Genomic DNA, 16,720 nt, shown 5'->3' with positions numbered 1-16,720 from the left:
ACAGCCCGAGGTACAGTTACCAAAGGTTTACAACAAATGCACTTAGCTTTGGTAGAACCGACATCAGGCAGCGTCTTTCCAGAAGTAGAATCTGATCCAGGGTCAGGTAGTGACATCTTGCAATATGTAATAGAAAAAACAACATATAAAGCAAAATTATCAAATTCCTTAAATGGCAGTTTCAGGAATGGGAAAGAATGCAAAACAAAACAAGCCTCTAGAAACCAGAAGCAACTAAAAAGTGAGACTGAAATAATGTGAAAAAAACTGGCGCCAAGTATGACGCCCACATTTTTGGCGCCAAGTATAACGTCCACATTTTTTGGCGCCAAGAATGACGCCCATATTTTTTGGCGGCAAAAACGCCCGCAACACACATAAGTCAAAAATGACGCAATCACGTGAAAACTTCCCGCGTCAATTATGATGCCGGAAATGACAAAAAAATTTTGGCGCCAAAAAAGTCTTGCGCCAAGAATGACGCAATAAATTGAAGCATTTTCTGCACCCGCGAACCTAACAGCCCGCAATTTAGAAAAAAAGTCAATTGAAAATTTTAAGGTAAGAAAAAATATAATTCATATGCATTTTCCCAAAAAATGAAACTGACAGTCTGAAAGAAGGAATACGGATTATCCTGAATCATGGCAAATATAAGTTTAAAACATATATTTAGAACTTTACATATAAAGTGCCCAACCATAGCTTAGAGTGTCATGAATAGAAATAAGACTTACTTACCCCAAGACACTCATCTACGTATAGCAGATAGCCAAACCAGTACTGAAACGAGAATCAGTAGAGGTAATGGTATATAAGAGTATATCGTCGATCTGAAAAGGGAGGTAGGAGAAGAAATCTCTACGACCGATAACAGAGAACCTATGAAATAGATCCCCTAGAGGAAGACCATGGTATTCAAATAGGCAATACTCTCTTCACATCCCTCTGACATTCACTGCACTCTGAGAGGAAAACCGGGCTTCAGCCTGCTGCGAAGCGCATATCAACGTAGAAACTTACTTCACCACCTCCATGGGAGGCAAAGTTTGAAAAAACTGAATTGTGGGTGTGGTGAGGGGTGTATTTATAGGCATTTTGAGGTTTGGGAAACTTTGCCCCTCCTGGTAGGAATGTATATCCCATACGTCACTAGCTCATGGACTCTTGCCAATTACATGAAAGAAAGAGGCAATTGTAAAATACTATATGTGAAAACGTATTCGAGAGAGTAATAGGAAAAGAGGCACGAGCAACATAGTGTAAAGGGAATTACTAATTATACAAATCCCATACACAAAAATATTTACACACAAGAGTTGGCACTGCTAGTAGTTCTTACATTCAGTGGTAAGAATAAGTATGTGAACCCTTTATTATTACTTGGATGTCTGCATAAAATGCTGATAACATCTGATCTGATATTCAGCTAAGTCACAACACAAGGTAAACAAAGTGTGATTAAACAAATAACATACAAACAATACTACATTTTCATGTCTTTGTTGAACTAGCTAAATTAATTTAGGAGACCTGAAGGCGTTGGTCAGAACTACCTTGCCCTACAAACAAACACACAAAATTGTTGATTTGCAAAAAACTAGAAAGGGTTATAAAGTATCTCTTAAAACTGTTCATGAGTCCATGGTAAGAAAAACTGTCTATAAATGGAGAACGTTCAGCACTTTTGCTACTCTACTTAGGAGTGGGAGTCCTGCAAAGATGACTGCAAGAGCAGAGCATAGAATGCTCAGTGAGTGCCAGCTAAAGATAAAAGAAATCTCTTAAACGTCCTAACATCTTTGCTGATGGGTCTACAAAATGTAAAACACTAAACAAGAATGGTGTTCATAAGGGGAGCACCAGGGAGGAAGCCACTGCTGTTAACATTGCTGCATGTCTAATTTACATAAAAGAGCACCTGGGTGTTTCACACCACTACTGCCATAATATTTTCTGCGCAGAAGAAACCAAAATTATGCAAATAACACACACTGCTATGTGGCACAGCACACCAACATCAACAACTCATAAAGTATGGCAGAAAGGGCATCCTGGTTTTGGGCTTATTTGCTGCCTCAGGTCCGAGAGAGTTTACAATCAGTGATGGAAAAGTCCCATGTTTATTAAGATATTTTGCAGGAGAATGTAAGGCCATCTGTCTGGCAATAGCAGCCTAATATTTGTTGAGTGATGCAACCCGACAATGACCCAAAGCACAATGGTAAAATAAAAAAAAGACCTTCTTGAGTGGTTCAATTGGCCCAACTGAGATGCTTTTGCATGACCTCAAAGGGAGAAATCCACACTAGACATACTGAGAAGGTGATGAACTACAATAGTTTTGTAAAAAGGAAACCTAAAAAAAATATTTTGGGATTCAGACAGAGTATACATTTTATAAAAAGTTTCCAATTTACTTTATCAAATTTATTTAGTTCCCATGATATTCACTGTTGAAGAGATACCTAGGTAGGCATCTGGAGCACTACATGGCAGGAAATAGTGCAGCCATCTAGTGCTCTGGCAAATGAATAACATTCTTGCAAAACTGCTGCCATATTATGCTCCAAAAATGGGCAGGTTCCTAAACATACGTCCCTGCTTTTCAACAAGATACCAAGAGAACGGAAAATTATAGTACATAGAAAGTAAAGTAAATTAGAAAGTTGTTTAATATTGCATGCTCTATCTGAATCATGAAATAAACATTTTTGGTTTCATATCCCTTTAAATTTGCACCCCAGACTGTGAATATTTACATGGTGTGATAAAGACATAAAAATAAGCAGACAATGTTTCTCTGTTGTTGTGACTTATCTGAAGATCAGATCATATTTTATGACCAATTTATGTAGAAATCCAAGTAATTACAAAAAGTACACATTTTTTTCTTTCCACTGAATGTCAATAATGGTTTATCATACTGAAAATAAGAAGCAGAAAAAAGAAAGCAACTGATACAAGGAAAACTAACAGCCAAGATAAGCTGCTACATTGATAGCTCTACAAATATTTAGTGAATCTAGGCTCATATTGCAGAATTTATTTGCCATCTCTGGTTGAAACAGATAGTAATAGTGTAAACACCTCTGGTTGCAAAGAATAAGGTGTTTGTGTTATTAGTGGAGCCCATGTGCTGAAGCTTTTATTGAGGCCTAACACACTGCAGCATCAGATGAGACCTCACTCTCCACACCCCCAGGAGGTGCAATAAAGGCCTTCCTGGTAGCAGTGCTAATTACTGTAAGAGTGGTTATACATTGTTTTTTACCAATGTAAAATAATGGCATTAAAAATAGTTTATTACCTTCGCTGTGATCTAGATCTGGACGGCAGGAAAGAAATAGCCATGCCAGGCCAACCAGGAGAGCTACAACCAGATGTATCACAACCCATGGCTCAAGAATTTGCTTTTCTGTACCTTCCTGCCTGGAAAAAGAGTATATATACGCATATCATTATTAACCTCTTAAGGACATATGACAGAATTTTTCCGTCATAAAACAATTGAGCAAACTGAAAGCTGTCTCCTTAAAGGGTTAAACACAATGTGGAGTATTGAAAATGTAACAAAAGATAACTTATAGTGTAATACAGTACATAAACAGTAGTGCGGAAACAAAATAACGACTGAAATAGCTTTAACTAGTATAAAGATGTATCACAGGCAATGATAGTTTCAGCAACATGAGCAATACTAATCAAAAGAGAAGAAACCCGGCACTAAAAGTTTAGATATTCTTTTATGTTTCCTTCAATCAGTCCAAATATAAATTTAAATCAGTATTGCTCAGGTTTCATAATTAACAACACACAGAACAAATTACAAACGCACAGTGAACTACAATCTTCCTAAACGAGGACAGAAGAGAAATGTGCAATGAACAGCTATGAATACCTGGGTCTGGGAGACTGATTCCTAGTCAAGCCTAGCAATAACAGCTATAGTATTCTGTGAATCAACATACCCCAGGGTAGGGGGAAAATACTGAAATAGCCGTTACATAAATTCTTGGTATTTATTATTCACTGGGGAGAATTTGTAGCATTTAATATTTTTTTGTTTTTCAAATTTCCTTTATTTTTGAAATGCAGCATAACAAACAGTGGAAAAATACAATCATAGGTATTACATGAAATTTCAAGTACATATATGATCTTCATGGGTCTAATACAATTATTAGTTATCATAACATTCACATACTGTAATGCCAGATAGTCTTCCCAGATAAATTTCAAATTAAAATAAAACTCCATTTGCTGAGACTGTGCATAGTGGTATTTCTCTAGGGTTACCAATTGTTCCTTCCATCCTGTCACTGTAGGGATTGATGGTGTCTTCCAAAGACGTGGAATTAGTTCCTTAGCCCCATTTGTCATTATATACAATAGCCTCAATCTCAATTTGCATTTCAGCTTGGGGGGATTTATTATTGTTTTTATTTTGAGAGAGAACTTCTCTTTTGTACTGTAAAATAGTGAATGTACAGTAAGTTAAAAAAAATCAGTTTATCTTAAATGGGTTAAAAGTACAGTGTGTGTGGGCGGAGCTGGAACGCCGTCTAAGATGGCTGCACCTCATTAAGCTCCTTAAAGTGGTGAGGCGTAAAGCATTAAATATACATGTTCAGATGAACATTGTGGCCCGGAGGTGGTGATAACTAACACAGCTACATCGGCTCTTCCTATCGGCACAACCCGATAACATAAATTCACTGACGGACTGCCGTGATAGTTGCGGCCTACAAATAACAGGCTTCCCGCGACATGACTGACACCTGAAATCCAGCGACGCTTGTAACTAGTGACTGAAAACTAAAGTCGGATAAGAGTTGCACACCAACGCAGCTTCATACAAATTCCAATATGGTAGAACAACACTCGACTATGAAACACCACACTAACAGTAGTAGGTGAAGTGACAATCATACATCGGGAGTACACTAAAATGAAAGCATGCTGCATTTTAAATAAGCAAAAGCGGTTATCATAGTCAGATTAATGAAGCAATAACAAGGAAGCCCAAATGTGATAAAACAAGATCTATATGACGCAGCAAGAAAGAACTACAAGGGAAATTTAAGAAATACACATTCCTGCTGAAAAGTGTAGCAAGTCCACAATTTTAATATACAGGCTAATGTAACACAGCCTCCACGTAATCCCTATGAGATGGCCTCTAGGAGACTGACAAAACAAGACAAAAACAATAAACCTGCTACAAACAACGTTAGCACCTTTTTTAAATCTGTGGATAAACAGAAGGCTACTGAAGAAATACTAGAGCGAAACGCAGATAGAACACAAGAAGAAGGCTGCACTATGTCTCAAAACGCAGATAATGAAGCAGGTTCAGACACAGGGGGCCCTATCACATATAAAGCTATGGAAACACTTATAAATCAAGTAAAATCCTGTATAAAAGAGGAGTGTGCAGAGCTAAAGAAAGAAATTACCGATCTAGGATACAGGGTAGAAACCCTTGAAGGAGACAGATAAGACATGACAACAGAAATGTTATACATGTCAAATAAAATGCGTTCCCAACAGAAGCAAATAATGGAGTTGTAAACCAAATTGGATGAAATTGAAAACAGGACACAACGCAACAAAATAAGGATAAAAGGAATCCTGAAACAGTACTGGGACCACACTTAAGAAGCTATCTGGATGCCTTGTTTAGATCTCTCCTGGAAGAGGAGCACCCAGATACCCCAACTATACAGATGGAAAGAGCACACCGTTCCTTAAAACGAAAACCTCCAGAAACAAGTCCACCCAGAGATGTGGTCATCTGTTTTACAAAATTCCAGGAAAAAGAACTCATCCTACAACAAGCACGCAAGCAACAGAACTTTAAATACCAAGGAGTATTAATAAAATTCTTTGCAGACTTATATATTATGACATTGCAAAAGAGAAGAGAATTTACAAATCTTACACAACATCTGAGAGCATTAAATATCTCCTACAGATGGGGTTTTCCAGTGCAAATCCAAGTGGTAAAGAATGGGAAAAGATACGAATGCTCACATGTATTAGATATCAACTCCTTCTGCATCAAATTAGACATCGCACCGACGACGATTACGACAACTGAACTCGAAAATGCTGACCTACAAGGGAAACGACATTCCCCAGCCACCAAACACAGATCTTGGAGTGAAGTTACCTAAACACCTCCATTTAAGAAAACATAAATTTCTAGACCCTCAACATACAAGCCATAAAAATTGACTTTGCAAAACATGTGAAGACAAGGGAAAATACTTCATATTTACTCCCTCACACAAAACAGGCTCAACACTTAATATAAGATGAGACACCTCAGGACGTTAGACTTTAAATCCTACATATCCCACCCAAAGTTGTTGGTAACTATACTCTACACAAAATGTAGATTCGCTTGTTGGGACTTAAAGGGCCATTGTACACTCATTTTTTCTTTGCATAAATGTTTTGTAGATGATCTATTTATAAAGCCCATAAAGTTTGTTTTTTAAAAAGATGTATAATTTTGCTTATTTTTAAAGAACATTGCTCTGATTTTCAGACTCCTAACCAAGCCCCAAAGTTTTATTTGAATACCGTCAGCTACCTTCTCCAGCTTGCTCCTGTTTGTGTAAAGGGTCTTTTCATATGCAAAAGAAGGGGGAGGGGGGATTGTCTTATTTCCCACTTGCAGTGGGCTTTCCAACTGCCTTTTCAACAGCGCTAAACTGAAAGCTTCTAAGTACGTTTTAAACCATTTTATACTGGATTTTTATATCAGTATCTGTGCATAGTAGTGTCTATTACATGCAGTTATATGAAAAGGAGTGTATACTGTCCCTTTAAGGAAATTTTTATATGTTTTTATAGAATATTTTAGATATAGTCAATTTATAATTCTCAAATTTGTAATGTTTCCAGCTTCCCAATACATGCAGATCAGATTTAAATATAAAGACTCTTAATCGCAAAATGCAGCTTGCAAAAGCAATGGAGAACATTCAATATAGAAACGATAAGTACATTGTTTATATGTTTTGTCTGTGTATACAACAGTTTAAGAGTTCACTAGTATATCCACAATATTTGTCAGTTTTATGTATTTTTATTGAATAGAATATTCATTTAATACAAAGATTAACCAACCTTAAAGGGACACTCAATCAAAATGAAACTTTCATTATTCAGATAGAGCATGCAATTTTAAGCAACTTTCCAATATACTTCTATTAACTAAATGTGCACAGTCTTTTTATATTTAAACATTTTAAGTCACCAGCTCCTACTGAGCATGTGCAAGAATAAGTGTGTATGCATTTGTGAATGGCTGATGGCTGTCACATGGTACGTGTAAACATTTGTGATTGACTGATGGCTGTCACATGGTACAGGGGGAGTGGAAAAATACATAACTTAAAATTGTCAGAAAAAAATCTACTACTCATTTGAAGTTCAGACTAAGTGCTATTGCATTGTCTTGTTATCTTGCATTTGCTGATTATGCAAATCTACTGTGTTGACTGGTCCTTTAACCAACTGAGTTGTTATTATATTAATGAGGTTAATAACATTGTCTGTTAAGGGATTTTATACTAGGCCCATAAAGACATAAAAGTGACTATACTCTTGGGTCGCAGTTTTAACTGTTTATAGTTCTCAATTGTCTTTCAGTTGTATAAGAAAATTTAAAAGTGGTCTGAATGTAAGACTACACTTCTCTAGATTTTATCTCAACTAAACAATAGCTCTCATTATAACATCATTTAGCCGTGCAGCCATCATATCAAAACAGAACAAAATGATTGGATTTAACAACTACTTGTTTAAATATCTACTTAACACTTATCAGTCTCAGCACAACACATATTACCAGGGAAAGCTTATGAGCACCACTCCTGAGTCACTACAAACAAATTACAGCCTTACCAGACCACTATTTGACCCCTATAAAAAAAAAACTTTTTTTTATCTATCCCTTAAAAGAGCTGTCTAGATTCAGTAAAACATAACACCCTTATTGTATTCACCAACCCATATTAATAACACCTACCCAAACACCAACCCGTTCAACAGAAAACTCTTAGACAAGCATTTTTTACATTAAGCTTACTTTCCTAACATAAGACCGTAAAATATGTTAAAGCATCAAACACCTAACAAAATTAATATTGCAACACAAAATGTTAAAAGGTTTTTATCAGCCCAAAAACGTTCCATTGCGCTTTATGACTTCTACAAAAAACATAAAGCTATAGTATTCATACAAGAAACCCACTTCAAAAAAAGACACGAACCCACACTTCCATCACGCCACTATGACAAATACTACACTAGCTCAAATACAACGAAGAAAATTGTGTCAGTATATTGTTTAGAAAAGTCCTTCCCTTAGAATTACTGCACTGTAAACGTGATGATGAAGGTAGATTCCTGATTTTGGTGGGCACTTGTTATGGTAGACCCTTGACATTACTTAATCTTTATGCTCCAAATTGCCCCAAACCCTCCTTTTTCAGTAAAGTGATGAACCTGTTACTTGACACTGCAAAAGGACCAATATTTATAGCAGGAGACCTGAATTTTCCAGTGGATCCGTCGTTAGACGTATCTTTGGGGAAAACATACATGCCCCTCAAAATGATCAAAGCAAACTGGCTAGCGCTACAATCTATACCGACCTTTGACATCTGGCGACTGACACACAGCACAACAAAAGACTATACCTTCTTTTCTCACCCACAGAAAATGTACACAAGGTTAGATTACATTCTGTGTGATCAATTGTCCTTGCAATTGCTAATAGATACCAAGATTTCTCAAACCCCCTGGTCAGATCACGCAATAGTGATGAGCTCGTTTGCGTGGCCACAGAAACCAGGTATAAGAAATTCATGAAAACTAAATAATACTATCTTCACAGACCCTATAATATTTCAACATATTACGGATCAACTTCCCTTTTTTTCTATATAAACGATCCAAAAGACAATTAAAACATCAATAATTGGGAAACATATAAGTGCTTCATTAGAGGGGAAATAATAAAACAAATGACACAGCACCGCAAACAAATCGAAATAACTTACAAATCACTTCTCAACTCACTAACCATAACAGAAAAAGATCATAAGAAAAACCGAACCTCTGAGGATTCACTGAATAAATTAAATAGGGCCAGGGAAGAAATTAATCAATACCTTAACAAGAATGCTCACAGACGAGCACTTGCCTTAAATGCAAAATACTTTGCGGAAAACAACAAAGCAGGCAAATTAATGGCTAGATCATTAAAAAGGAAATTATACAAATCCTTCATCAGATCAATAAAAGATGAAAATAACCTAGATCAGATATTGCAAACACATTCTCAGATTACTACAGTAAACTATATAACTTAGATAATCCTAACCCTTCCCATAAGAAAGAACAAATTGAAAGTTACCTTGCGCAACTGGATCTACCATCTTTGATAGAACTAGATAGATCGGATTTAAAATCTCCCATTTCACTAAAAGAGGTACAAGACACCATTAAACAACTAGCCCCAGGGAAAGCACCAGGCCCGGATGGGTTCACTCCAAAATTTTATAAATTACTATCTCCACATATCAGTACACATCCGTTAAACTCTTTAACGTTATTGATAAAAACTCCTCCTTTACTAAACGCATGCTAGAAGCAAATATAACAGTCATCCCCAAGCCAGGGAAACATCCTGACCAAATAACAAATTATAGGCCGATATCACTCCTAAATGTTGATATCAAAATATACGCAAAAATCTTGGCAAACAGACTGAAACATTATCTTCCTTCGCTGGTACAGGCTGACCAAGTGGGATTTATTCCCACTCAGGAGGCCAAAGACAACACCACTAGACTCCTCCAAATTCTACATCATACCTCGACAGAACAACTCCCTCTTACCTTATTATCAACTGACGCCAAGAAGGCATTTGATAGGGTGGACTGGCAATTTTTGTAGTCCACCTTATACAAATTTGGCCTACCCCAAATGTTCATAGACAAAATGTTGGCAATATACTCAGTCCCCAACGCAAAGGTTGTAGTTAACAATACATTCTCACATGGCTTCCAAATACACAATGGTACTCATCAGGGATTTCCCTTATCTCCCCTGCTATTCGCTCTGTCGGTGGAAATTTTAGCTGCAAAAGTTCGAGCTTCATCTGAAATCAGAGGTATAAATATAGGTCAATGTAACACCAAGTGTCTGCTATTTGCTGACGATATTCTGTTCACACTAACTAATCCCAAAAAATCGCTTCCAGCGCTAATCAAGACCCTAATGGTATATAAAAAATTGTCAAACTTCTCTATAAATATGGGAAAATCCATGATCATGCCTATACGAGTTAACCCGGAAGATAACCACTATATTAAAACGCAAACAACATTTGCTACAGCAAATTATATTACATATTTAGGACAAACTATCAAACATACTATATCCGAAACAATAGAACTAAACTACAAAACATTAAAGCAAAAGAAAGAAATAGAACTAAATAACTGGCATAGGTCGGGGCACTTATCGTGGCTAGGGAGGGTTAATGCAATTAAAATGTCAATTCTACCTAAGATACTATACCTCTTACAAATGTTAATACTTATACCATCACAATTATATTTAATAAATTTGCAGAAACATATTAATAACTTTATTTGGTCCTATTCAAAACCAAGGATCCCTACCCATACCCTCGATCTCTCCAAGCAGCAAGGAGGTTTGGGAATAGCAAATATAGTGAATTACTATAAGGCAAACCACTTAGCACGCATCATTACATGGAATCAAATAACAAACCCTAAATTATGGGTAACATTGTATGCTCAACCATTAACAGACACCACATTACGTGACATATGCTGGATTCCAAATAAATGCCGTAGAACAGAAATCAGACAAAACTCTTTTATGGAAGAAACATTGCATATATGGGATAAATTAATTGCTACACATAATACGATCTCAACCCCAATTTCTCCTCTCACACCTATAATAAACAACAAAATCTTCCCGGGACTGAATATAAATAAGCCTACTATCAAAGACAGTCAACCCTCATATATACCTATATACTACCTCATGAAAGAAGGCCACATGAAAAACTTCCTTGATATAGAGATATATAGGCCCACCACTAGATACTTGGTTTTCCTATTTTCAGATCCGGCATTTTTTGCAGACACATCCAAACAAACCAAACATTATTAGATCATACACAACCTTTGAAACATTATGCCTTCTGCCTGATACACCTAATCACCTAATCTCTCTTGCATATAAGACACTACAATCACTGGATTCTCAAAAACCCTCTTTATTCAGATCACTTTGGGGAAAAAAACTAAATATACAGTTTACCCACCTAGAATGGAAAAAATGCTTTACTTCAATTAAAAAATCCTCTATCTCCGCTAACATAGTAGAAACCAATTAGAAATTGATATCTAGGTGGTACTTTACACCCACACGTCTACATAGAATTTACCCGTCAATATCTCCGAAATGTTGGAGGCTATGCGGCGACTCAGCGACACATATATGGTGGCATTGCCCAATAATTAGACCCTTCTGGGAACAAGTTGAACAGTATATCTCTAAAAAATTTAATCAAAACATAACACTAGACCCCCAGATGATACTTTTAAATAAGCTACCCCAACTTAGATGCCAATATAATACTTCATTACTTCAAATAATGCTAAACAGTGCGAAGAGATTAATACTGTGGAAAAAGCCACAAATACCTACACTCCAACAGTGGCTAAATGAAATTAAACATGTACTCTCTCTGGAAGAAATGTACCATAGTTACTATGCCAAGTCAGACCGTTTTCTTAACATTCTTCTCCTATGGGGCCAAGACTAACTGATACACGAATTGTAGAAGAGAGGGTAGGAGTGAGCAATAAACAGATCAGACATTTCTTAAGGAGTTTCATGAACAACCCCTTCCCTTACCCCCTTTTAATTTCTTTCTCTTATAATTTTTTTCCCCTTGATTGCTTAGATATTATCTTTCAGATTATATTTTGAAAGAATGCAAAGCTGATACGGCTAACAATATGACGATGCTATACATATACTGTGTTTAACATTGTGGTAAAAATTGTTTATATAATTTTATGTTTGTTTTCATGTATTCAAAACTAACATTTGTTCATCAATAAAAAATATTGAATTTAAAAAAAAAAAAAAAAGTACAGTGTGTGTGTGTCTTATTACCCATGCAAAGACACTCTGAGTTATAGTTTTTTATTTTTTTTAACAGGAAAATAGTGGCATCTTGTGTTATAGCCAATTTGTTGGTTGTAAAAAATATATTATGTTGTCTTTATTATTCATTATTACAATTATGCAGATTACAAGAAACCAATCACAGAAATACACATCACAGGTGGACTAGCATTTATATGAGATTACCTAATAAAAGAGGTTACACACAATACAGGTGGGATGACAAACAATGATTAGGGAAGTCAAAAGAAAGATAAGCACGGGGGGCGGAGCCAAAATCCAAAGCAGCAGGACGTGCCATCTTAGAGCTCCTGGCGTTTGATCTCAAAAATTCCTATTTAGAGCAAGTTAAGAATTCTTATATCCCTATATTTGGCTCTCAACATGTATCAGAACACGTTACGTTTCATGACTTGGGACAAAGATACCAAACAATTGATACCGTAATTGTACAAAGGCCTTCTAGCTTGCTGAGACTACGGCATGGCATGAACCGCCATACTTGAGGACACCTGCGCATCATCTCCGTTACCAGAGACACAACTTCTACACTATTACTACCTTTTGAGCTTTCTGATGGAGAAACACAGTCGGCTAGATTACGAGTTTTTGTCGGTAAGGCTTGCGGTGCTAACAAGCATTTTTTTCTCACCGCTCACTTAAGACAACGCTGGTATTACGGGTTTTTACAAACCCGGTGTTAGCCACAGAAAAGTGAGCGTAGAGCAAAATTTAGCTCCACATCTCACCTCAATACCAGCGCTGCTTACGGTAGCGGTAAGCTGGCTAAACGTGCTTGTGCAGGATTTGCTCATAGGGATCAATGGGGCTGAGCCGGCTGAAAAAAAACCTAACACCTGCAAAAAAGCAGCGTTCAGCTCCTAACGCAGCCCCATTGATTCCTATGGGGAAATACTTTTTATGTCTACATCTAACACCCTAACATGAACCCCGAATCTTACACTTATTAACCCCTAATCTGCCGCCCCCGACATCGCTGACACCTGCATTATATTATTAAGCCCTAATCTGCCGCTCCGGACACCGCCGCCACCTATATTATACTTATGAACCCCCAATCTGCCGCCCCCAACATCGCCGACACCTACATTATATTTATATTAACCCCTAATCTGCCGCCCCCAACGTCGCCGCAACCTAACTACACTTATTAACCCCTAATCTGCCGCCCCCAACGTCGCCGCCACTATAATAATGTTATTAACCCCTAAACCTAAGTCTAACCCTAACACCCCCTAACTTAAATATAATTTAAATAAATCTAAATAAAATAACTACAATTAACTAAATTATTCCTATTTAAAACTAAATTCTTACCTATAAAATAAACCCTAAAATAGCTACAATATAACTAATAATTATATTGTAGCTATCTTAGGGTTTATTTTTATTTTACAGGCAACTTTGTATTTATTTTAACTAGGTACAATAGTTATTAAATAGTTATTAACTATTTAATAACTACCTAGTTAAAATAAATACAAATTTATCTGTAAAATAAACCCTAACCTAAGTTACAATTACACCTAACCCTACACTATAATTAAATTAATTACCTAAACTAACTACAATTAATTACAATTAAATAAAATAAACTAAAGTAAGAAAAAACCCCCACTAAATTACAGAAAATAAAAAAATAATTACAAGAATTTTAAACTAATTAAACCTAATCTAATCCCCCTAATAAAATAAAAAAGCCCCCCAAAATAAAAAAAATCTCTACCCTATACTAAATTACAAATAGCCCTTAAAAGGGCTTTTTGCGGGGCATTGCCCCAAAGTAATCAGCTCTTTTACCTGTAAAAAAAAATACAATACCCCCCCAACATTAAAACCCACCACCCACACACCCAACCCTACTCTAAAACCCGCCCAATCCCCCCTTAATAAAACCTAACACTAACCCCTTGAAGATCACCCTACCTTGAGACGTCTTCACCCAACCGGGCAGAAGTGATCCTCCAGACGGCCAGAAGTCTTCATCCGATCCGGGCAGAAGAGGACCTCCAGACGGGCAGAAGTCTTCATCCATCCGGAGCGGGTCCATCTTCAAGCCAGCCGAAGCAGAGCATCCTCTTCCAACGACATCCAACTGAAGAATGAAGGTACCTTTAAGTGAGGTCATCCAAGATGGCGTCCCTTGAATTCCGATTGGCTGATAGAATTCTATCAGCCAATCGGAATTAAGGTAGAAAAAATCCTATTGGCTGATCCTATCATCCAATATAATGCGAGCTCAATTCTATTGGCTGATTGGATCAGCCAATAGGATTTTTTCTACCTTAATTCTGATTGGCTGATAGAATTCTATCAGCCAATCGGAATTCAAGGGACGCCATCTTGGATGACCTCACTTAAAGGTACCTTCATTCTTCAGTTGGATGTCGTTGGAAGAGGATGCTCCGCGTCGGCTGGCTTGAAGATGGACCCGCTCCGCTCCGGATGGATGAAGATAGAAGATGCCGTCTGGATGTAGACTTCTGCCTGTCTGGAGGTCCTCAATGGATGAAGATAGAAGATGCCGTCTGGATGTAGACTTCTGCCCGTCTGGAGGTCCTCTTCTGCCCGGATCGGATGAAGAAGGCGGGAGTGCGGCGGTTTAGGGGTTAATATATTTATTTAAGTGGCGGCGATGTCCGGTCGGCAGATTAGGGGTTAAAAACTTTATTTAAGTGTTTGCGATGTGGGGGGGGCTCGGTTTAGGGGTTAATAGGTAGTTTATGGGTGTTAGTGTACTTTTTAGCACTTTAGTTAAGAGTTTTATGCTACGGCATTAGCCCATAAAACTCTTAAGTACTGACTTTTAAATGCGGTAACAGTCTTGACAGGAGAGGGTGTACCGCTCACTTTTTCCAAGACTCGTAATACCGGCGTTAGGCAAAGCCAATTGAAAAGATAGGATACACAATTGACGTAAGGGGATTTGCGGTATGTTCGAGTAGTGAAAAAAAAGTGTACCTGCCAGACTCGTAATACCAGCGGGCGTTAAAAAGCAGCGTTGGGACCCCTCAACGCTGCTTTTTAAGGCTAACGCAAGAGTCGTAATCTAGGCGAGTGTTTCTGCGCTACACAAATTAATGCTTTCTCTGGATTCCCATCCGCAAGCCCTTATTACAGATCTTAGAACTGCTATGGGCCCACTAAAGACTACATTTCTGACAGGGGAGGTTGCGGTCAATGTGAATCTGACTTTCCGCACTGGATTGAAAATTTGCCTCAAGATACAGAGGAGGTGTGTAAGACAGAAATTGGAGGTCCCAGTCTCGAGATAGCGGGACAGACATAGGCAAGTAGAACAATGCCTTACAGCCCTTTTCCATTTACGCAGGGCAGGTATAGCATCACACAGTTCAACTAGAACTATCACAGATACAGCTGAACAGGTCGAATCGGATGCGCAGCCTAAGAGCGACAGCCCATCCTCCTTTCAATACAACGAAGACTGACTTCCCTGGAAGCCCCCCTGCAGCTGCGGAGGTCCCGCCAAGTATGATGTTTGAGTCAATGGATGAGCGGAGCGCTAAATGACCAGGAAACACCGCACTACAGACAGCAGCGAAAAGCAAGCCTACCAAAGTAGGAGCTGCAGCGCGAACAGCTTTTTCAAGAGTTGGTTCAAGACACACCACACGCTCACCAAAGATACCACTTATCAGGTACACAGTGAACGATCCCAAATCATGCTTGCAAACACCTCCACAAAGATAGCTAAGTGGACTTATTCTTACTTGCTTGTACCGGGAAGGTTGACATGGGATCCAGGGAAGTTCCCCACCACTACTTGATCCACAGACTATCCTGAGCTGACGAAACAAAAAGCTCACTGCTGACCGGATCCTGCAAGCTACTAATAAACACCTAGTATGACTCATGTACTGAGTGTTAATAGTTTGAACTCTTTTCTTTTTCTTTTTAATATATATACTCTCAAGCTGAACCTAGTATTTCATATTTTCATGCTATTGATAATTGGGCATATATCCCAATAATAATGAGCCTGTTATAGATACTAGGTTGGGATCACTGTTATGTTATTAATACTATCTATAAGTCCTTTGTACCTCTCTGTTACTACTGGGGGATGTAGAGGTTATATTATAATTGTAACATGTTCAGTTAGATATAACTGATCCCAAAGGTTCATGTGCCCACTAGTCTGTTGCGTGGGTATAGGGATTATGCTAAATGTAAGTCTTCCTTGTGTCTCCCCCCTGAGCTTACACCTTACCTCAGACATTTTGCACCTTTTTGTGCCAATGGAATTGATTATAGTGAGGTTATATCCAGTAACTCTGTGTAATAGACCACAGGCCTCATATCATGTCATATTGTACTTGCACTTACACTGCTCAAATATTGTGGTCTCACATTGGTAGAGATACCCTAGATATATTTGGAAGTGTACACTTCCTTAGGTCTATATACCTTCACATATTCC

General features: G+C 37.7%; 1 protein-coding gene across 1 annotated transcript in view; it reads right to left on the bottom strand.

Moving 5' to 3' along the window:
* TMEM237 (transmembrane protein 237) overlaps positions 1–16,720 on the bottom strand; it is a 122,208-nt gene that overhangs the window by 29,407 nt on the left and 76,081 nt on the right. The window contains exon 10 of the mRNA XM_053713287.1: positions 3,311–3,432. Within this exon, the coding sequence (XP_053569262.1) occupies positions 3,311–3,432 (122 nt within the window). The remainder of the gene's footprint in view (positions 1–3,310; positions 3,433–16,720) is intronic.

This window comes from Bombina bombina, chromosome 1 (genome assembly GCF_027579735.1).
Source record: "Bombina bombina isolate aBomBom1 chromosome 1, aBomBom1.pri, whole genome shotgun sequence".
In the NCBI taxonomy this organism is placed as follows: Eukaryota; Metazoa; Chordata; class Amphibia; order Anura; family Bombinatoridae; genus Bombina; species Bombina bombina.
Note: the sequence above shows the minus strand (reverse complement) of the source record. Positions and strands in the feature narration are given on the sequence as shown.